General features: G+C 45.3%; 1 protein-coding gene across 4 annotated transcripts in view; it reads left to right on the top strand.

The window, feature by feature from the left end:
• Window positions 1-18,343: 18,343 nt before the first annotated feature.
• The window catches only part of LOC119977743 (fibroblast growth factor 9), a 98,487-nt gene continuing 93,600 nt past the window's right edge, over window positions 18,344-23,230 (top strand). The window contains exons 1-2 of one of the 4 annotated variants that reach the window (XM_038818946.1): window positions 18,344-18,466; window positions 20,048-20,342. In XM_038818946.1, coding sequence (XP_038674874.1) covers window positions 20,072-20,342 — 271 coding nt within the window. In that variant the 5' untranslated portion in view covers window positions 18,344-18,466; window positions 20,048-20,071. Of the gene's footprint in view, window positions 18,467-19,280; window positions 19,915-20,047; window positions 20,343-23,230 lie in introns of those variants that run through there. The other 3 variants (XM_038818945.1, XM_038818943.1, XM_038818944.1) reach the window with 3 other exon arrangements.

Here is a 23,230-nt window from a genome sequence, read left to right as displayed (position 1 = left end):
CGTCCACATAGTTGGTAGTGTGCCTTCAGCCATCTGCACCAAATGGTCTACAATTCCTTCCCCGAGCCTCTCTGGGTCATTTCTTAACTCTCCTTCAGCCTCTCCTTAACACCCATCTTTCTGACCAAGTTTCTCGTGATCTTTCCTAATTTTGTTAAATTCTTAGGTTTAGCATTAATTTCTTTGGCCAATTATATTTCCGTAAAGCATTTCCAGATGCTTTTCTAGTTTAACAGTGACTTATAAGTGCAATTTTATGTTGTTGTTGCATTTTAAAAACACACTTGCAAATGCTCTGAACTTATTTGGCACAGGAGCAATCCTGGTTACCTCGGGGGAGACCAGAAATATTCACCAATTAATTATGCAGAGATGGTAGGGCAGCACGGTGGCGCAGTGGGTTAGCCCTGCTGCGTCACAGTGCCGAGGTCCCAGGTTCGATCCCGGCTCTGGGTCACTGTCCGTGTGGAGTTTGCACATTCTCCCCGTGTTTGCGTGGGTTTCACCACCACAACCCAAAGATGTGCAGGGTAGGTGGATTGAACACGCAAAATTGCCCCTTAATTGGAAAATGAATTGGGTGCTCTAAATTTTTTTTTTTAATTCCAACATGAGTCTGGGTTCTGTAAGAGGTGCAGGGTATAAGAGTAAAGAAATAGTAAATTTATATAAAACATTGGTTCAGTCACATTTGGAACACAGTGTGAGATTTTGAGCATCCCATTATCAAAAGCGTGATAAAGCCTTAGAAGAGAGGATGAGTTCATCAGGATGATGAGAAACTATAGTCCTTGTGGAGTTTGCACATTCTCCCCGTGTTTGCGTGGGTTTCTCCCCCACAACCCAAAGATGTGCAGGATAGGTGGATTGGGCACGCTGAATTGCCCCTTAATTGGAAAAAAATGAATTGGGTACACTAAATTTATATATTTTTTAAATTATGCAGAGATGGGTTAAACTAGCCACAAATAATTTGTCCAGAAAAAAAAGACTTTGCAGAGTGACCTCGCAGCCATAACTCCAATTCTAAATTTTTACCTTTTTTTTCTGTAATCATTATGCGAGGTCTGTATTCCCATTTAAAGAATTCCACCACTTTCTTTATTGATTTCAAGTGAAGACTGAGAGAATGATTGAATGAAAATGTGCTTATTCAACAAATTAAAAAGAAACTTATTGATGGGTGGACTATTGAGACACCCTTGAGATATTGCTTTTTAATTTAATTGTACTCATGCAATGGCTTGTTAAGATAATGTTTAAGTGGGAGGAAGAACATCAAAATGTTAGTAATACTCATAAATAATCTCAATGGAACACCATGTTCTTCAAGTTGCACACCTAGTCACTTTCTACCCTGAGTTGGACATATAGTGTGGTTCCTTTATTATCACTGCAACAAAGTCCTGGAACTGTCTTTATAATAATTATTGTGGGAGAATGATCACCACAAGGTTTACAGGAAGGGCCAATCATCAACAGTAAGAAGTCTTACAACACCAGGTTAAAGTCCAACAGGTTTGTTTCAAACACTAGTTTTCAGAGCCTGAGGAAGGAGCAGTGCTCCAAAAGCTAATGATTTGAAACAAACCTGTTGGACTTTAACCTGGTGTTGTAAGACTTCTTACTGTGCTCACCCCAGTCCAACGCCGCATCTCCACATCATGGCAATCATCAACATTTGAGATTTGCATAGCTGTAGGGTAGCTCACCAAGCTGAATATAAATTCAAGTGCTTAATGCCACGTGGGCAATTGACAACACAAGAAATTGAGAAGTAATATGTGAGGAGCCGGGAGCAAAGAGTCAGGGTATCACGATCATAAGGCTTGTGCAACCAACAGCTCAATATGATCTAAATGATACCTTTTTTTAACATACCAAATTTCTGAAATGACCCATTATAAATTGTAGTGAAGGCTACATCTGTGTAACCTTTTATGAAGAAAATTGATGAATTACTGATGTAGAAGGAATGAGCAGAATAAAGCATTCAGATGGAATCTACAGGCCCATAAAATAGCAGCTTGGTTAGTATTTGAAAGATAAAGATAAATTAATATTCCAGATTAGACCCTTCACCATAATGTTCTGAAATGTTAATTTATCTTTCTTTTCCAGATGCTGACTGACATGTTGTATATTTCAAGCATTTTTAAATTTTTTATCTTAGATTTCTGGCAGTTGCAGGTTTTCTTTTTATCTCCAGAGAATAGGCTAGTTGCTGGGAGCTGGTTGAACTGAACTACTTAATTTAGTTCCCATCATTCTTATTTCTCTTTATTTACGTTTTGTGTTTGACATTAAAAAATGTAACATTTTCAGTACAAATTCATGTGAGGCCAATTTTTTTTTCCTTCTATAAAGCACCAGGCTCTTCACCTTCAATTTGGAATCCAGATTTGAAAGATCCATCTTAAGAGTTAGTCTTATCCATCTGGGAAATGCAGACAGAAGCCAGCTGCTGCGGACTGGAAGCCACATTTTTCTGTAAAGTCCCTGCCACTTCTGCCTTTCATCACCAGTTCATTTACCTACCTTACCTTCTGGATTTATCGTTCCACCACCAGCCCAGACAAATGAAGAACATCAGGTCTGCAAAATGCGAACAACCTGTGCTTTTAAATCCTAGCTTTCTGTTAGCACAGCAGCTAGAGGTAGAAATGAACGGATGCCACCAAGTACTGTGCTTTTTGGCCACAAACCCTATTCACTTGGACAGGCAAGCAGTGCGGATTTTTACACTGCTGGCCTGCACAGACTTTTCCCCCGATATTGGGAGCCTCCATTGGCAGAAAATGAAAATCGAAGATGTGATTTTTGAACAACTGCTCTGACATAGGAGCAGTCGCTTTGGATCAATGAAAACAGAGCAATCCTGGAGCACCAGTGACCTCTCATACAATATGGGTAAACAATATAAACATGGTGGGCCCTTTGCCCAGTTGGCTAGATGGCTAACGTGTGGATCAGATTAAAGCGCACAGCAAAGGGTTTAATCTCTGTTTTGGCTTTGGTAGACTCGGTTTCTGCCTCCTCACCCTACCTGTAGGGAAAATCACAGCACTTTGACATGATTAGGCAAAGAATTATCAAAGACCTGCCTTTGGGCAGCGAACTGAACCAAAATATGAACAAGACTTTAGTATGTTGAGAGTTAAAGTAGCAGAACCAGGAATTAAGGGCAAATGTTGGTGGAGGAAAACCAGTGATGTCAGCAGAGTGTGGGACAGAAAATACAAGGGACAGGATTTATAGGATGGCTGGTTTCCCAACCCACCATCTGAAAAGTCTGCCCGCAGTAATTTCACGCTCCAAAGAGCATAAATTGGCTGCAGGTGGTACTTCTGCCCCTCATTCAGTTAAAAGAGGGCTAGTGATGGAGGACCCCACCCTTTTTCCCAACCGAGGCCTGAAACCAATTGGGCGCGATTCTCCGCACTCCCGACGGTGCGGAGAATAGCGTGGCTCGTAACATTTTACGGCCACGCTGTTCCGACGCCCTCCTGCTATTCTCCCCCCCCTACGCCCGACTCCCGATACGAATCGCTGCCGCCGTTTTTTTACGGCCGGCAGCGATTCTCAGCTGTTCGATGGGCCGAGTTCCCAGCCCTTTACGGCTGTTTTTACGAACGGCAAACACACCTGGTCTGGCCGTTCGTAAAAACGGCCGTAAACTCTCGATCTTTAAAACCATGGCACCGATTGGCACGGCAGTACCACGGCCGTGCCAAGGGTGCCATGGGCCCGCGATCGGTGCCCACCGATCGCGGGCAGCGGGCCCGATGCCCGCGCACTCTTTGTCCCTCCGCCGCCCCGCAGTATCACTTCGCGGGGCGGCTGAGGGGCATCCCGGCCCGCGCATGCGCGGGTTTTGCGCAAATGCGCGATGACGTCATCCGCGTATGCGCGGGTTGGAGTCTTCCAATCCGCTCATGTGCGGCTGACGTCATATGACGCGTCAGCCGGTGCTAACTCTGGCAAGCGGGCTTAACGAAATTCGTTAAGCCCGCAATGCCGGAGTTTACGGCGTCGGCATGCTAGCCCCGACCGGGGACCAGAATCGGTTCCCGGTCGGGAAGGGGGGGGCTGGCGTCAAACCCGCCCGGATTTGACGCCAGCCTTACGATTTCTCCCCATATGGGAGAATCGCGCCCATTATTTCTGAGCCACTCACATAACCAGGTACTCCTCCCACCAGTCTAAAAATTCAGGTTAAGAAGGAAATGGCCCTTCAGTGGTCAGTAATTAGCCACTTATGGACCTCAATTGGGGTAAGGGTGGGTGGCCTATCCGAGGTCTCGCCCGTCCCAGCGTAAAATTGCAGAGAAGTCACGCTGGGCAAGAACTCAGCAGGAAATCCATCCGAGGAATCTTACATTCCCCCACTCTTCCCCCCAGCACCTGTGGAGAGAGAAACAGGGTTCACATTTTGAGTCCATAAGACCCTTCCATCGAACTGTTCTGTAGAAGGGTCATACAGATTTGAAACATTATCTCTGTTGCTCTCTCCACAGATGCTGCCAGGCCTGCTGAGTTTATCCAGCATTTTCTGCTTTTATTTTATGCCTCTTTGTTCAGAGAATTGTCAGTATATCACTTCTAATAATGGAATACAGCAATTTTAAATTTAGAGTCTGTATTATGAATCCAGGGCTCAACAATAGCCATGAAATCGAAGATGTAATATTTGTGTTGAGCACAGCTTTGAAGTCTTTTATTGCAATCTATTAAATTTGAGGTTGTGCCTGCTGAAAATGTGTTTGTTAAATATAACTGTTTTAAAATGTATTATTGTGTCAACTTGTTCAGTGAATAACTATCAATAATGTATTTTTAATGACAATTTGAAATCTAATGGCCAATTTGCAATTTTGCAATTGGGCAACTATAAAAGCCAGTTTGGGCCTTATTCTATACTTAACAGCAACAGCAACTCACAGGATCATTCAACAATTATTCACACAATACCTCACAGCCAATGTTCCAGATTCCTCGATCACCATCCCTGGGTATGTCCCCTCTCACCAGCAGGACAGACCCATGAGAGGTGGTGGTGGTACAGTGGGAGACAGTTGGAGGGAGTGGCTCTGGAGGTCTTCAACATTGACTGTGGCCCCTTGATCTCATGGCATCAGGTCAAACATAGGCATAGACCTATTGCTGATTACCACCTACTGCCCTCCCTCAGCTAATTAATCAGAGATCCACCATGATGCAGAAATTACCAAGGGCATAGAATATATTCTGGGTGAGAGACTTCAATGTCTATCACCAAGAATGGTTTAGTAGCACCAATACTGGCTGAGCTAGTCAAGTCCTGAAGGACATATCTGCCGGAATGGCCTTGCAACAGGTGGTGAGACCATCAAAACAAGGGGAAAATGCACTTAATTCTGTAACGGTCGCCAATGCATCTTTCATCTGACAGTGTTGATAGGACTGACCACTGCACAGTCCTTGTGCAAACAATCACCAAACTGAGGACACCATCTATTGTGTGTTGTAGCCGCCACCATCATGCCTAATGAGGTAGATTCAGAATAGAGTCTAGCAGCTCAAAATTGGCTGCCCTGGGGCCATTGTGGGCCATCGGCAGCAAAATTGTATTCTACCACAATCTATACCACATGGCCTTGCACATCCTTCACTCTACCATTACCATGAAGCCAAGAGATTAACTCTAGTTCAAAGTGGAATGTAGGAGTGCATGCCAGGAGCAGCATCTGGCATACCTAAAAATCAGCTGCCAACCTGGTGAAGCCAAAGCACAGGGTGACAGACACACTAAAAACTGGTCGCAACCCTTCAAACACAGAGCTAAATGATCCCACAACCAAGAGATCAAATTAAAGCTTTGCTGTCTTGTCACGCCCAGTCATGAATGATGGTTGACAATTAAACAATTAATAGGAGAAGGAGGCTCCACAAAAACGGTAGGTCTGTGCGAAAGTCAAGGCTGGAGCATTTCTAACCATCTTCAGCCAGAAGAGTCTTCCCATGCAGATTATCTATCTTGGCCTCATCCTGAGTCTCCAGCATCACTGATACCAGCCAAAACTGATTTGATTCACTCCACAAAATATCAAGGAGCAGCTGAAGAATATAATAAAGACCATGGGCCCTGGCAACATCCTGGCCCTGGCACTGAAGAGTTCTACTTTCGGACTAACCTTGTCTGTGGCCAAGCTGTTCCTGTACAGTTGCAACATTATGATATTACCTGACAATGGAAAATTGTTTAGTTATGCTCTGCCCATAAAGAGCAGGTTAACTCCAATCCAGCCAATTATCAGCCACCCCCCCCCCCCCCCCCCCCGCCCCCCCCCCCCCCCCCCCCCCCCCCCCCCCCCCGCCCCTTATCAGTCTACTCTCAATCATCAACAATGTGGCGGAGGGCGTGATTGATAGCGCTATTAAACAGCAGTTACTCAACAATAATCTGCTCACCGATGTCTCAATTTGGGTTCTGCTAAGCCCACTTGTCTTCAGGACTCTTTGCCAAAGCATGGACAAAAGAATTGATTTCCTGAGGTGAATGACCTGGACTTTAAGGCACAATTTTGGACAGAATCAAAGGTGCCCTCATAAAATTAAAGGAAATGAGAATCAGGGCAAAGAATGGCCATTGTCTGGAATTAAATTAAATGACAATTGCTTATTGTCACAAGTAGGCTTCAAATAAAGTTACCGTGAAAAGCCCCTAGCCGTCACATTCCGTCGCCTGTTCGGGGAGGCTGGTACGGGAATTGAACTGTGCTGCTGGCCTGCCTTGGTCTGCTTTAAAAACCTGTTCAGCTCTTCAGCCCTGTGCTAAACCAGCCCTAGCACCTAGCACAAAAGAAGATGATTGTCGTTGTTGGAAGTCAGTTATCTCGGCCCCAGGACACCATTGCAGGAGTTCATCAGGACAAGGCCCAACCAACATCAGCTGCTTTTTCATTGACCTTTACTCTATCATAAGATCAAAAGTGGAGATGTTCGCTGATGAATGCACAATGTTCAGTACCTCTCACAACTCCTCATATATGGGGTGCTCCGTGCCAACATACTGCAAATCCTGGACAACATTCAGGTTTGGGCTGATAAGTGGCAAGCAACATTGGTGTCACACACATGCCAGGCAATGACCATCTCCAAGCGAGAATCTAACTATCTCTTCTTTACATTCTACAACATTACCATCGCTGAATTCCCCACCATAAATGTCATGGTGGGTGACCATTGACAAAAGCTTAAATGGACCAGATTCTCCGTCCTGCCGCACCAGTTTTCTGATGCGGCGTGCCCGGGCTGGCAGCTGGATTCTCCATCCCGCCAGCCGGCCAATGGGGTTTCCCATTGAGGCCATTTCCACGCCATCGGGAAATCCCCAGGCGTGGGTGCGCTGCTGGCGCAATGGAGAATCCCACCAGCAGAGAATCCAGCCCACTGAGGCTTCAAAAGCAGGGGATTCACCTGCCGATTCCCCAGAGCCTGCCCACCAATCTATATGGCATGACTCAGGACTGTGATGGAATACTCTCATTTGTCTGGATAAGTAGCTCTGATAACATTCAAAAAGCTCCACGCCATCCAGGACAAAGCAGCTCATTTGAGTTGCACCCTATCTATCACCTTAAGCATTCATTCTTTCTTCCACTGGCACCGTGGCAACTGTGCATATAATTTACAAGGTGCACTGTTGCAATTCATCAATGTTCCTTTGACAGAACCTTCCAAAACTGCAACCTCTACTGCTTAGAAGAACAAGACAAGCAGGTACATAGGAACACCACCCCCAGAGCGATTCCTTTCAGATCACACACCATTCAGAGTTTAAAATATTATTGTTCCTTCCCTGTTGCTGGGTCAAAATCCTGGAACTCCCTTCCTAACAGCAGCATTTGTGTATGTACAACACAAGGACTGCAGCAGGTCAAGAAGGTGGTTCACCACTGCCTTCCCATGGGTAATTAGGGATGGGCAATAAATGTTAGACTTGACAGTGATGCCCACACCCCAAGAATGAATGAAAAAGCTTGTAGTTATATTGCATGTTTAACATAGCAAAATTTGCTAAGGTGCTTCACAGGAGTAAAACAAAATTTGACACTGACCATACAAGGAGATATTAAGACGGTGATCAAAACTTTGATCAAATGTATTTTGTTATGATTTTCATAGAGACCGATAACTTTTAAAGAGATTAGAACTTCAGTTGTTAATTGTAAGAATGACGTCAAGAGGTCAGATTTTAAAACTTTTTGTGTAACAAATGACTAAAAAGCTATTGACTAAACATTCTTTCCTTTTTGTAGACAGATTATACTTTAAACAACAGAAAGAGATGTTCCCCTTGTATATTTATCGCAAATCGCATTCTCTATGGGATTACAGGCCGTTCAGTTACTTCCAGCTTTACCCTATCCCCATTTTGGCGAGTAGTAACTTCGAGGGACCGTCTCGAGGCACTTTCCTCAGTTTTCAGAAAGAATCTTGAATCCACAATTAGCAGCAAAGCCTGTTCCAATTATTCTTCTTCCCCTGACCATACAAGTATGAATCTCCCGGTATCCTTAGGAAGGCTGCAGGATTTAGAGTGGGGGTTGGGCAGGAGCGGTGCAGTGCCTAAGGGCGATGATGGCGGACATTAGAGGGGAGGGGAGACCGAAGCTTCCGGTTAGAATTGTGACATGGAATCTCCGCGGGCTAAAAGGACTGGTTAAACGGTCCTGGGTGTTCGCACCCCTGAAGAGTTTGACAGCGGAGATGACTTTCTTGCAGGAGACACATCTCCGGGTGAAGGATCAGATGAGGTTGAGGAAGGGTTGGGTGGGGCAAGGGTTTCACTCGGGGTTTGATTCGAAGTCAAGGGGGGGTTGACATTTTGTTTGTAAAGAAAAAGGGATTTACGTGGGCCAGAGAGGTGCGGGATCCGAGGGGGAAGGTTTGTGTTATTGAGTGGGGTGTTACTGGGGACGCGAGTGATTTTGGTGAATGTGTACGCACTCAATGGGATAATACCGGATTTGTGAAGAGATTATTTGGGGAAATTCCAGTTTTGGACTCCCACCACATGATCATTGGCCGGGGGGGGGGGTGGATTTCAATTGTGCAATTGAGCAGAGGTTGGATCAGTCAAGCCCTAAGTTGGTGGGGAGGTCGAGGGTGGCGTGAGGGCTGGGAGGGTTTATGAAGAGGATGGGGACAGTGGATCCATGGCGGTTCAGGCACCCGGGAGAGAGGAAGTACTCCTTCTTCTCGCATGTGCACAGAGTGTATTCAATTTCTTTGTAGTGAGCCAGGGAGTGCTGATGGGTCGGTAAGGGGCTGAGTATGCAGGAATAGCGATTTTGGACCATTGTCTGTACTTTTTAGATGTGAGACTTTGCTTGGGACAGGCACAGAGGCTGGGGTGGACGTTGGATAAGGAATTCTGTGGGAAGGTGAAGGTAGCAATGAAGAACTATGTTGAGCTTAATCAGAATGGTGAGTTGTTGGCAGCTAGGTTTTGGGAGGCCTTGAAAACAGTGGTCCGGAGGAAATTATTTTGTTTAAGGCCCATGGGGATAAGACGAGGAGGGAGAAGCACCGATGGTTATTGGATGAGATAGTTGAGGTGGACAGGAGGTATTCAATGGCCCTCATGAAGGATCAGTTGACAGATAGAAAGAAGCTGCAGGGGCAGTTTGATCGGTTGATGACGGGAAGGGCTGTGGGTCAGCTGTGCCGGGAGAAGGGAGTGCAGAATGTGCATATGGAGCAGGCAGCACCAGGTGTGACGTCAGGCAGCATCAAGGGAAATTCTTCAGGTTAGGGCGGGGGGGGGGGGGGGGGGGGAATGGAGGATGTGATATGTGATGTCAAACCCGGAGAGAACTAAAAAGGGGTGGGATTCTCTGTCGGCCAACACTGGAATTGGGAAACGCGATTGGGCGGAGAATTGGTTTTGACTCCAAAATCGTGTGTTATGGGCCAGGGTTTAGAGACCCCCAAATTGTATCATGGAGTTCACCTGACCCACAACTTTCAATAGATTGCGGTTATGGGGAGCACACGGGTCTACCTTATAGGTGTGATGCACCAGAGATCCACAGTACTTTTAAATTAAAACAATGTTTATTTATGAAACTAGTTAACACTTTATAAATCCACAGTGAATGTTTTAACAACTATCAACACCAATAAATCCCCAAAGAATACAGTACTCGAGAGATAACCCTTAATAAATTCCCAAACAACATCTGGAAGACAAAAGACCCTTTTTAACACAGAGATCAGGTTTAAATTCACTATTGAGAGCAGTCAGCACTTTGAAATCACCCAATTGATTTGGAGACAGTCTTTAGTTGCAGAGGGAGATCCTTATATAGCTCCTTGCTTTGCCTGCAGCTATCCAGCTCTCAAATTGAAATTAACCACACCCTGTAGCAAACAACTTAAATGAAAGTAAAGCAGCCAGACAGCCCAGCTCCACCCACACTCTGATATCACTGATAAACACCCATTTCGTAAAGGTACATCCAGTACAGCTACTTTTATAAACACCCATTTCTTAAACACCCATTTCTTAAAGCTACACTCACATGACACGTGGCAGATGCCAGTTTCACGCCAAATCTCAATTATCCAGTGCCTTAATAATAGCGTCAATGCATTCCACAATGAACCTACAGTAAACGCCGTTGGCATACCATTAGCGGGTTTGTCCGTTATTCTCTGGGGCCTCCACGATACTCTACCTCCACTGGGATGAATTGCTTTTTAAAAAAAAAAAAATTTTGAGTACCCAATTAATTTTTTCCAATTAAGGGACAATTTAGCATGGCCAATCCACCTAGCCTGCACATTTTTGGGTTGTGGGGGCGAAACCCATGCAAACACGGGGCGAATGTGCAAACTCCACACGGACAGTGACCCAGAACCGGGATCGAACCTGGGACGTCGGTGCCGCGAGGCAGCAGGGCTAACCCACTGCGCCACCGTGCTGCCAGGGGGGCGAATTCCTGATGACGAGGTTCACTGGTGCTTTTAAAAATCGTGAAATAGGCGCTGTGGCTGCAAATGGAGAGGGGGTATGGAAAGGGTCCAGCAATGCCATAGTTTGCTAACAGTTGTGCTGCTGGCAGGGGGGTTTCTGCCAGGGCTGGGGGGAGTAGCGGGAGGGTGGCCTGGAGGTATGCTGTTGGAATGGGATGGACGGGCATGGAGCGCCATTGCCGCAGTCTGCAAGGCAGCTGCGCATACCGCTGACTGCCCACCCGTGAACTTAGGACCGCAGGGTCGTTTGGGTGACCCCCCCCCCCCCCCCCACCAGACCACCCCCTACGTACCTCTGGCCCAGCCGACCCATCACCAGTGCCATCTTTTGGCTGGGAGGATGTGTGTGGACAGTGTAATGTGCATATGCGGCTACAGCTTGTCAGCCTCCCGAGTGTCAATCACGGACCAGGCAAATCCCGCAGTATTTCTCATTCGAATCAATTGTGTTCCACGTGGTGCCGGTGCTAGCCCCTCCACGGTCGCTGTTTTGATGTCGTGGAAGTCCACAAATCCGGCCCTGTTGTCAACACTTTGTCACAGGAACGGAGAACACCACCCGAGGTATTTAAGGCCTTCTATGTGAGTCTGTACAGGGCTGAGCTGGTGGGGGAGGTGGCGGATATGGGACAGTTTCTGGATGGGCTGGATTTCCTGGAGTTGGAGGACAGGAAAAGGCTGGCGGAGCCGTTTGGGTTAAAGGAGGTGATGGAGTTTATCGGTCGGATGCAGGCAAAGAAAGCCCTGGGACTGGATGGCTTCCTGGTGGAATTTTATATGGAGTTCGCGACGGAGCTGGCCCCCACCTGTTGGGCATGCTTTGTGAGGCAGTGGAAAAGGGGGAGCTGCCGGCTACATTGGCACAGGCGTCAATTTTGCTGATCCCAAAAAAGGGAAAGAACCTAATTGAGTGTGGGTCTTATAGGCCCATTTCACTGCTGAATACAGCTGTGAAAGACCTGGCAAAAATGTTGGCTTAGGCTGGAGGGTTGTGTGCTGGAGGTGGTCTCTGAGGACCACACAGGTTTTGTAAAGGGGAGGCAGCTCTCTAGTAATATTAGGAGGTTGTTAAATTTAATAATGACTGCGTCGGGGGGGGGGGGGGGGGGGGGGGTGTGGGGGGGGGGGGGGGGGTGGGGTGGGGTGGGGGGTGGGGGGGGGGGGGGGGAGTGCGGAGGTGATAATGTCCATGGATGCAGAGAATGCATTTGACTGGGTAGAGTGGAGGTATTTGTTCAAGATTTTATGTAGGTTTGGGTTTGTACTGAGATTTGTGGAATGGGTCCAATTCCTGTGTGCATCCCCACATGGCAAGTGTACGAATGAAGGAGATGAACTTGGGTTATTTTGGGCTGTATAGGGAGATAAGGCAGGGATGCTACTGTTGCCATTGTTATTCGCATTGGCGATTGAGCCCTTGGCGATGGCCCTCCAGGCCTTGGCTAAGTGATGGGGAAATGTGAGGGTGGGCAAGGAGCACCGGGTATCACTGTACGCAGACAACCTGTTGAGGGTGAAGGAGGGAGGAGGAGGAGGCAAAGTGGATCAGGCTGAAGGAGGAGTCCTGGGTTTAAAGGCTCTGGTGACGGCCACATTGCTGCTGGCTCTGAGGAATTATATGGGGAGTCCGCTGGTGTTGACTATTAAGATCTGGAATCAGTTGAGAAGGCACTTTAAATTGGGCCACATGGATGAGATGTATAGGCTGTGGAGGGAGGAAGGATGGCTGAAGGTCAGGGATAGGTTCTCAGAGGGGGAGTTTGCGGGGCTGGAGGAACTGTGGGAGAGGTTTGGGGTACCATGGGGAAGTGAGTTCAGGTCCTAGCAGGTGTGGGACTTTACGCAAAAGGAGCTGCCTTCGTTCCTCCAATTACCGGAGGACACACTACTGGAGAAAATGCTGCTCCCAGATGAGGTGGAGGAGGGCAGGATTGGGGATATATATGGGTGGTTGGGGGAGTAGGGCAAGGCATTAGTGAGAAGGATGAAAAGGACATGGGAGGAGGAGCTGGGGAGGAAGATAGAATAATAATAACCTTTATTGTCACAAGTAGGCTTACATTAACTTTGCAATGAAGTTACTGTGAAAATCCCCTAGTCGCCACATTCCAGTGCCTGTTCGGGTACACTGAATGAGAATTCAGAAGGTCCAATTCACCTAACAAACACATCTTTTGGGATTTGTGGGAGGAAACTGGAGTACCCGGTAGAAACCCACGTGGACACGGGGAGAACGTGCAGATTCCACACGGACAGTGACCCAAGTCGGGAATCGAACCGGGGTTCCTGGCGCTGTGAAGCAACTGTGCTAACCGTGCGGCAAATGAACTCAACCTCCTCCTGTGCAAGAATGAGTTTGATACAATTTAAAGTGGTGCATAGGGGCCACATGACTCGGGCTCGGATGAGTGTTTTTTTTCTGGGAGTAGCAGATGGATGCGAGAAGTGTGGGCGGGGACCGGCAAATCATGCCCACATGTTCTGGAGAAGCAAGGGATTGGAGAGATATTGGGAGGTGTTTTCGGGACCCTCTCGCGAGTGGTGGAGGTTGAGGTGAAGCAGGACCCAACGGAGGCAATCTTTGGGGTATTGGAGGTGCCGGAGCTGCTTGAGGGGAAGGGGGCCAATGTTGGAGTCTTCACCTATCTGATTGCCTGGCGACAAATTCTTTTGAATTGGAGGTTGGTTACGCCACTGGGGGTTGCAGCATGGTTGGGAGACTTGTACGGGTTTCTCAGGTTGGACAAGATCAAATTTGCCTCTAGGAGGTTGAAGGAGAGCTTTGAGGTCAGGTGGCGGCCTTTCATGGCTATATTTGAGGTACTGTTCATTACGGGGGGGGAGGGGGGGGGCAGGGAGGAGGGGACTCAAAGGGGGAAAATGTACGAACTGTATACTTTGTTTTAATTCAATGTAGAATTGATGTCATTGATTGTGTTTGGAGCAAAATATCTTAAAAAAAAGGTTACATCTTTGGCTAGAAACCATTTAGCTCTTGCTGCTGGCTGTGATAGCTCACAAAGCCAAGCAGCCTCTTCTCTCCCTTGATGCACAAAAACTGCATGTCTGAGATATTCATTTGTTTGTAGAGAAGACTTTAATCTTGTCTCAAAAATAGCTTCCTCTGTCCTCTTCCCCGTGGCAACATAGCATCATAGAATTTAGAGTGCAGAAGGAGGCCATTTGGTCCATCGGGTCTGCACCGACCCTTTTGGAAAGAGCACCGCCTACCTAAGCCCACACCTCTACCCTATCCCCATAACCCAGTAACCCCACCCAACCCAACCTTTTTGGACACTAAGGACAATTTAGCATGGCCAATCCACCTAACCTGCACATCTTTGGACTGTGGGAGGAAACCGGAGCACCTGGAGGAAACCCGGCAGACACAGGGAGAACGTGCAGACTCCACACAGACAGTGACCCAAGCTGGGAATCAAACCTGGGATCCTGGAGCTGTGAAGCAACAGTGCTAACCACTGTGCTACAGTGCCCCCCCCCCCCCTTCACCCTAACTATCTTCCATCTTGGAAGTGAATGTACAGTTTAAAGAACAATTGTTTACAACTCGACACCTACAACTCTTTCTGAGACTTTGAGGAACTCAAAGGGCTTAATAAGATGCGACGAAGGGAGAGAGCAGATGGCATACCCCCGCCGGAAACCACGTAAGTGTGAAGTCATCTGACTCCTCGGCAAGACACTCGACAGCAATAAAGTGCTGCAGGGTTCATCAACCAGAGGTGAGTGGGACTTCCACCAAATCCTTCTCTCCGGAGCTGCTGGCCAATCAGATTGGCTGACAGTTCCATCAGTCCCAGCAATGCCATGAAGCGTCAGTGGTAGCTGCCAGAACTGCAACTGAACAGTGGAACAGCTGAGTCCAGAGTCCTGGGCCAGGAGGGTTTGGGAGCATTAATGTCTACTCAGAGATGCTGCCATTATCTCCAAAAGCAAATAGCTTGTACCTTCTTCCCAGTAAAACAATGTAAGCCTTCCTCTGATCTCTGACAATCAAACCAACCAAACTAACTACCAGGCAGACTGCCGAACAAGTCACATAATCCCCTTCATTTACCCAAAATTAATATAATAATCTTATAAATCTCATAATTGTAACGGTAAATGTTATAGAGCATCGTAAAGGATGAAAGAAAGGTCAGAAGCAATGAGGTTTAGAAAAAGAATTACAGGATGTAAAACCACAGGAGCCAAAAGCACAGTCACCAATGGTGGAGTGAGTAAAAATTGGGATGACAAGAGGCCAGAATGCAGGAGCGGAGAGATCTCGAAGGGTCGTACAGCTGGTGGAGATTACAGAGATGTAAAATGAAGTGGCTGTGGAGGGATTTCAAAAAAAGAGGAGAATTTAAAAAACATGGCAAACTAACTAGTGAATGTATTATTTCCTAAATTCTGTAAAACATTTCAAGCTGTTCTGGTCTTCAATCACCTTTTATAAATAAGCATTTATACTTTAAAACGTGTCCTCTGGACATCTATGAAGTGACTGCCCCGACAAGAATATTTACACTCCTGGTCTCCCTGTTTAGAAACTCAAATTCCCGTTATTATGTTCAAGCATCATCCCACCACCTTCCCTCTCCCCTTCCCCTCCCACCCCCTCTACCATGTCCATGGTCTTACCATATCCTACCTCTGCAACTACATCCAGGCCTACGACGCTCAGGAACTCCATTGTCCTCACATTCTGACCTCTTGTGCAAGTCAATGGCCATTAGGAGCCATGCTTTCCATTTTCTTAGTCCTGTGCTGTGGAATTTCAGTCCTAAACCTTTCCAACACTTCACCTCTGTCTCCTCCTTTTAGGTGTACTTGAAAGCCTAGTTCCTCCATTTTAATGTTTTCTCCTTTTCCCGCCGTGTCAATTCCTTTGTTTGATGTTGACCTCGTGAACTGCCCTGTGACATTTTACTACATGAGTGCAAGTTGCTGCAAAAAAAGGTTGCAGATACTGAAAATTGGACGCCCCCCTCCCCCCCCCATGAGTTTCTGTAAATATGCAGTAAATAAATCTGCATCTGTAAACAAAAAGAAAGGATAAGCTTATTGGTGTAAATTCTTCAGTTCTGAATGTACCTTTATTATGTTGATAGCTAAAAGATCAGAGCCAGGAGTTTAGAAGAAAAATATTTTGTCGGAGAATATGAGTGCTGTTAGGGTAGAGCTGGATAGAGAATGTAAGATTTATTTTTCACCTCCTTGTTGAGAGAATTGTTAGTGTGGCATTTTGATTAATTGGAGGCACCAGTGTTGAATGTTGACCAGAGGTCCTGGACCCAGGACTCAACAAAAGACAAAGGTTTAGATACAGCTTTGCGAAAGGGTCTTCCGCATGCAAGTTGACTTGTCTTTTCTATTTACAGATGCTGATTGATTTGCTGTACATTTCTAGCTCTTTTTTTTAACATTCAGGTTTGCACATTGATGTTTCAAAGTTCTGTTTTATCGATCAACAAGTTTTATTTCATGGCTGGAATTATTAAACACCCAACAATTAATGAATTTGTTACTTTATATGTCTAAGAAGATTTACATTTGTTGGAAATGATAATCTTCTGTGGTCTATGTTTCTGTATTGTTTTGCTATTCTAACACTGGAAGCTAAGAGTACAGTGCTCTCTGCCTGTCACAATTTCAAGCGTTTTACACTAATTAGCTATAAAAAAAACTCACTTTTGTTAGTTTCACAACTTTGGCTGAAAACAATAAAATAATTATATACCAAAGTACAAGGCTCTGCCTTGTGTAGATAATAGAAAATAGATACAAATTTATCTTATTAGTGACTTATTATTCATCAATAAGCCTTTAAGTTTTAATCAGAGTTGTATTTTTCAAAATTATGAGTGAAAAACTTAATTAAAATTGGAAATGCTTAATTTGATGTCCATATGCAGTGGCCAATACTTGTTTAAATAATTTATACGTTGACTTTTAATTCTAGTTAGCATGTAGCCCAGCGTTAGCGCAGTTCTACATATGGCAACGCAAATAGCGTACTCCATATTTATTTCATTTCTTCAAATATATTAAGATTCTTTTTTTCTTTTTTTTCCTTCAAAAAGAAAGCCAAACTACGAGTATAAAAATCCAAATGTGACTTGATGAGGTAACCATGGTTCTTGCCCCTTTAAATTACAGTGTTTGGCAATCTAAAAAAAGCGCAAGATGTTCTGCAAGGCTCCGCTCCAATTGCTGCTATATTGTAGGAAAAGGATCCTCTTCGGGAAAGGTTACATTTCCGATTTTCGTTTAATGTTTCTCCAGCGGGTACATGATTTTATGCGTCGTTAATAATTTTGATTCCAGTGGAACACTTCACTGAACGATCAAACCACTAGAACAGCATCAATTTAAGGACACTTCCCAAGACTTGCTTTCAGGAGCTGGGTGATCGTTTGGGCAGTCTTGTGCAGAGCCAGACAACATTCCAGCGAAATAAAAAGGAAGATTAAAAATGAAACATGTCAAATTGTCATGGAAAGGAATCGTGTCGAAGATATTGACAGAATGACAAAGTATTCAGGCAAAAGAAGCAGTGGGGCAAATGCAATGCTCTCCAGTAGTTTCTTGAATAAAACATTCAAGGCAAGTGTGGTCATAACAAAGATCATTATGCAAATTATAGTAAGGAGATGATTCAGCCTAAACATCCACATTTGGATTGAAAGCTACTGAAGAAAGTGAATCAAGATACAAACACACACACACATACACAAAGAATATTACAGACCGCTCCTAATATTGCTCTACAGCGACTTCTAGCGAAAGTACTGCAACCCTTGAGCCGAATCTCCTGCCAGTTCGCATTGCTGCTTTCAGCCGATCTCATTCCCACATCTTGTTAAGGCCGTGACTAAATGAAGGACTGACATTTCTCAGCTGCCGATTTTAATTTTAACACTTCTCTACCACCCCACTCTCCCGCTGGACAGTATTTATTCCCGAAACAGCAAATTATTCCAAACAAAATACTCAGGACCGCAAATTAACGCGTAGGCCATCCTGGGTCCTAGTGCCCGGTGTACACTGCACCTCGCTGACTCGCCAAAGTTACATCAGTTTCATTCGGATATCGATTTGCTTCTAATTTGCATATTATAATTAGTTAAGGCGGCAAAACGATTGCCAGGACCTAATTCATTAACATACTTAATGAATCCTTTAACAAGCATTCTCAGTATTACTTTTTAAAAAAATGTTCAATCTTGCTTAACTTACTATTTGCCACACGAGATTGTTCGGGCAGATATCTAAGTCAATAATACATCTCCAATCGTCCCTTACTTAGAAATGTCGCATCTCACTGATCGCATCGGACATCTTACTTTCCATCCTGTCTCCATCATTCCTATTACTGTCAAGTATGAATCGCCTTCAGTCCAGGCCCATTTTCGGGGTATTTTTATAGGTAATTGTGGTAAGTAATATAATTCCTGAAATGCATGATATTATTAAATCGGACGTACAGCGGCAGTACTGTGTTTTATACATGAAGGATGCAGTTTCATAGGGGTACCCAAATCTACTAGACTGCAGGGTTTCGAAACCAAATGCAATTAACGCGATAGAATAGCTAACCTGTACTAACGTTGGACGCTTTTACTAGTCTAGATTAATTGATGAAGGTAGCTGGCAATTTTCAGGCAACTCCCTGACTAATGCTTCCAAAACGATAGCTTCATGAAGTAGCTGAGAGAAGAGATATTTGATGCAGACCTACCCGCTTGGGCAGCGGCAATCCCTGTAAATGAGTAAGTGTGCAGGTGAAACTGTGTTCGAGTTGTTAAAAAAACAGTATATTGATTCTGCCAATTGTTAAGGGTAAACGTGATCGCGGTCTCTCTGATTCTGCTTTATTTGAGGACGAATCCAGGAGCTCAGTGATATTAAAAATAACCTAGTGTCACTGATCACTGACAACACCACTTAAAGATGGCCTTTACCTGAAATGTACTTTTATCAGCTCCGAGCGAAAAGTTTAATTGATAGAGAAATCAGTATTTGTGTCCGACTTGGTTTGAAAGGCTCAACACATTATTGTAGATTTCAGACTGTAAATCAAACGTTTGATCATCAGGGTCGGTAATTTAGAACTGACACATGAATACACACGTTATTGTAGATTTCAATAGGGCTCAACACACTGCTTCAAGCAGTTCCATTGATCCATGGGCACTAGGACCGAGAAGGAGCCTATATGTCGCTGGTAAGACTACCTTAAACCCAACCCATGCCTGCTTTTCTGCGCCACTCTGCGTGCTTCATGGAGAGTCTAGTTCAGACGCAGATAGTACACACATTTCACAGTGGGGTCTGCGTAAGGAACACCTGTTTCAAGGCAGCCAGCAACACAGCATTGGACTTGCAGATCTTTCTGCTGATGAAGGCGTGTGCCTGAAGCCTCAGACACTCGCCTGGTCTTCCTCAACTCTTTGGATAATAAAAAGGTGACGTTTGGGAAAAAAATAAGATCAAAGTTTTTGGATTGCCCCAGCGAGCAACGTGCGATCTATATTTCTCAAGGATTCATGCAGATGTATGCAGTCTTTTATAGAGTAAAAAAAACAGCGCATGCCTTTCTGGAGTCAGAATCCATAAATTCTGACGTAGCCTTGTTCATCTAAAAAAAATCCAATAACGCCGGGTTTTAAGTTGCTATGACCATCGTTATCTTCTTCCAATGGAGAAACTGCGAATTTTTATTCTCAATGCAGCTGGATCGCCTGAAGATCAAACAGCCTGCTAGACCTGGGATTATTTAAAAAAACAATATGTTAATGTGTGAGTATAAAGTGGTGGTTTCGTAGACTACAGTGATTGACCTTGAACCTGGCCCAAAGCAAAACAGCATCTCACTTTTTTTATGTATGTTTTAATGGATTGCAGTCAAAACAATTCATTCTAAAAGAAACAAAAAGAGGAAATCACAAGAGAAATCAATTTGGGCTGACTGACACCTATATTATTATTATTCTTGTTTTTTTGTTGTTATTATCAGAAACAGAATCGCCGGCGGCGACTGATGGCTCCGTTAGGTGAAGTTGGGAACTATCTTGGTATCCAGGATGCAATACCTTTTGGGAATGTGCCCGTTTTACCGGTGGATAACCCGGTTCTCCTGAGTGATCATCTCGGGCAGTCCGAGGGGGGTTTGAGCAGGGGCTCAGTCACGGACCTGGCTCACTTAAAGGGGATTCTCAGGCGGAGACAGCTCTACTGCAGGACTGGCTTTCACTTAGAGATTTTTCCTAATGGAACTATCCAGGGAACCAGACAGGATCACAGTCGATTTGGTAAGTAGAAGAGAGACAAAGCACCTAATTGCCCTTAAGTAGGTCATAAAAGAAGCGCCTTAAAATTTCTCCCTACTTCTCGTGGCAATACTGAATGGAAGAGTTTAATGCACTGCAGTTCTGTGAGGCGAGCAGATAGCAGTGGGAACGTATGTTGATTCCTATAACGTGATCTAAGAATATCAGACATGACTAAATGATAGGATCATCGCATTAATTCGGGTGTACAGTCGTTATGGTAATCCATTATAAATATATCCGCCTCTGTCTATATCTACCTGTTTACATGACGATCTTGCGTAAATTTCATTTAGATAGATAACTTTCACAAATGATAGGCTGCGGGAAATGGACAGGCTAGATGACATGGATCTGGCTATGTATATGCAATAGGAAAACAGATTGCGACTAATGGTGCAGTGATCTACAGTAACCACACAGGATCGTGAATTTAGGTGCATAGCTATTGGGCGATGGCTAAGATGCGCTTAAACCGGCAATATGTGTCTGTGGCCGTCCATCTATCTACCTGTCCCTGCGACCCGGTGAAAATATCATTTACTGGGCCGTCAGGCTGGAAAGTGATTTAAAATGTTCACGGTTAGAGCCTGCAGACAGAGCTGCCCCATTTGCACAAATCCAGCTGGACAGGTAAGCGCTGCAAAGCGGTGGGGCTGTGCTGTCAAAGTTGGATCTGGATTGCAAACGCAGTGGATTGCTGCAATCATATGACTGGGTGGTGGAGGTGATTGTTGGGGAGATCACCGCAAAGAGCAATTTAACACATCGCCATACATTATTAATCAGACACAGCCTCCTCGATATATGTCTTTGGAAAATGCACAGGAGGCGATTCAGCCACGTGTGCACGATGACCTCGCCATGCATTGTTCGCCCCTATAGTTGATTGAAAGGCGTTTGGACATCAAAAAGCATCAATCCTGCTCACAAGGGGGTAGATTGAGAGTTTTCTCCCCCTACCCCCAGGGCTCTAGCCGAGCCTCTGCCTTTGGGTTCACGCCTCCAGCAGGTGTCTGTACGGCGGCCGCACTGCTACATTTCCAGAGAGGCAGAGATTCCGCCGGGTCCTAATGCACGCTCTTATCGACCAAACCACCCGAACAAATGCTTTTGGGGAGAGAAAGTCAATATTGCAGCGGGATATCTTTCTCAAATCCAATAATGGGCTAATACAGACAAATCCCTAATATGAAAGCGGAGATTAACACTTAAAACTAGAACTGCTGCAATGATTATCTATACTCAAACACAGGAGAACATATTGACAAAAATCCATAGTACATTTGAAAAGGGCTTAGGACACGAAACCATACTTTTAATATATATATCTATTTTCCAATGGTACGGTGACATTCGACACAGAGCGCTACTCCAGTCATCCTATTTCGCGGGTGGGCCAGAGTGGGAGGCGGGGATGAGGGTTAAAGCAGAAACTGAATGTGGGAAGTTTGATCCTTGTGCGAGCTGAAGAGCATATCAGCCCCCCCCCCCCCATAACAGCCCCCCCCTATAACAGCCCCCCCCCCCATAACAGCTCCCCCCCCCATAACAGCTCCCCCCCCCCCCCCATAACAGCTCCCTCAGCCCCGCACCCACCCACCCACATTCCTGAGTTCACCCATTTCGGTGTAGAAGTCTGCTTTTCCTTTGCACAGTCTTAATGCTTTTCCAGGCCAATCTATCCGCACACAATATTTTGCCTGTCCGGTCAGTTTTTCTTTGAGGATTTTCTCCTTTTTTTTACTTTAGTGAACGTCTCAATGCTTTGTTCGTCCTCATACCTGCCACGACACGAAGCAGAATACCCTCTATGTGTTATTGCCTGGCGCTGCTGATGTCTCCTTTACTGCAGTGTCTCCTCCCGCGCCTACCTTGGCGCTGGGTGGCACGCACTTTGCTACATTTCACAAGCTGCTATGTTCAGTTCAAACCCATACCCTTTTGGACGTGACGGACGCATTCTTTATTTTTTAAAACTCGCCCATGCTCTCTTTTTTGTAAATCGGGACGTTGGCTATCACAATCGATCTTTACTTTCTGAATCTTATCCTGAAGGTCATAGTTTGCCAGCAAGCCGATGAACAAGAGGGCACTGCAGTGAGTGAAAATGACAAGTCGGTCAAGTGACTTGTATTCGAATCGATTTCATTTGAATCGACTGGGGATTTATTGTGCGAGGGCTGCTGTTAATACAAAATGCACACACTATCTTTGAAAATTAACACGCAAGGGCACCGGAGAAAAGGGGTTAATATCCCGGGATCTCTGCTGGGTGAGGGAGGCGAGAGTGGGATGTTATGGCACTTCTGATCAGTGTTGTTTCATGAAATACCCACAAATTCAGTCCAGCAAGGTGTGATCGCCCCTCCGAAGATAAACCCCATTGACATAGTAACTTTCAAAGATGGTCGAAGTGGAGGCACTGTTTCCGAATCTTACATTGTCACTTTACAGGTTGACATTTACTAGGTTATTCGTTGCCATCTCATACACTTTGAGCCACTCTCCTCCTCAAAGTAGGCAATTAAATGTTAGTACCAATCATGTCGGATGTTTATTGCATGTGGGGCTGGTTTAATGTTTAACCCGCAGCACAATCGCTTTCCATAAAATAATAATTACGATCAGTTTAGCTGCAAACTCTGAAATGAGCTGCTCCTTTAAGTGTACAATGTTGCGGTTTGGTGAATGCACTGCCAAAAATACACTTGCGGGGCGGGGGGAGAGACGGGGGTGTTGGCCGCTACGTTTTGGCAAATGTGCAGCATTTTTTCCTTCAAGGTCTCAATCGCTCGATATGCATCAGTAGATGCATCGTGTTCCTCGTCTAATTGTGGAGTTCATACTGGCTGCAAACGGCGCATACG

Source organism: Scyliorhinus canicula, chromosome 14 (genome assembly GCF_902713615.1).
Source record: "Scyliorhinus canicula chromosome 14, sScyCan1.1, whole genome shotgun sequence".
NCBI classification, from domain to species: domain Eukaryota; kingdom Metazoa; phylum Chordata; class Chondrichthyes; order Carcharhiniformes; family Scyliorhinidae; genus Scyliorhinus; species Scyliorhinus canicula.
This window is presented reverse-complemented; position numbering and strand designations above follow the sequence as displayed.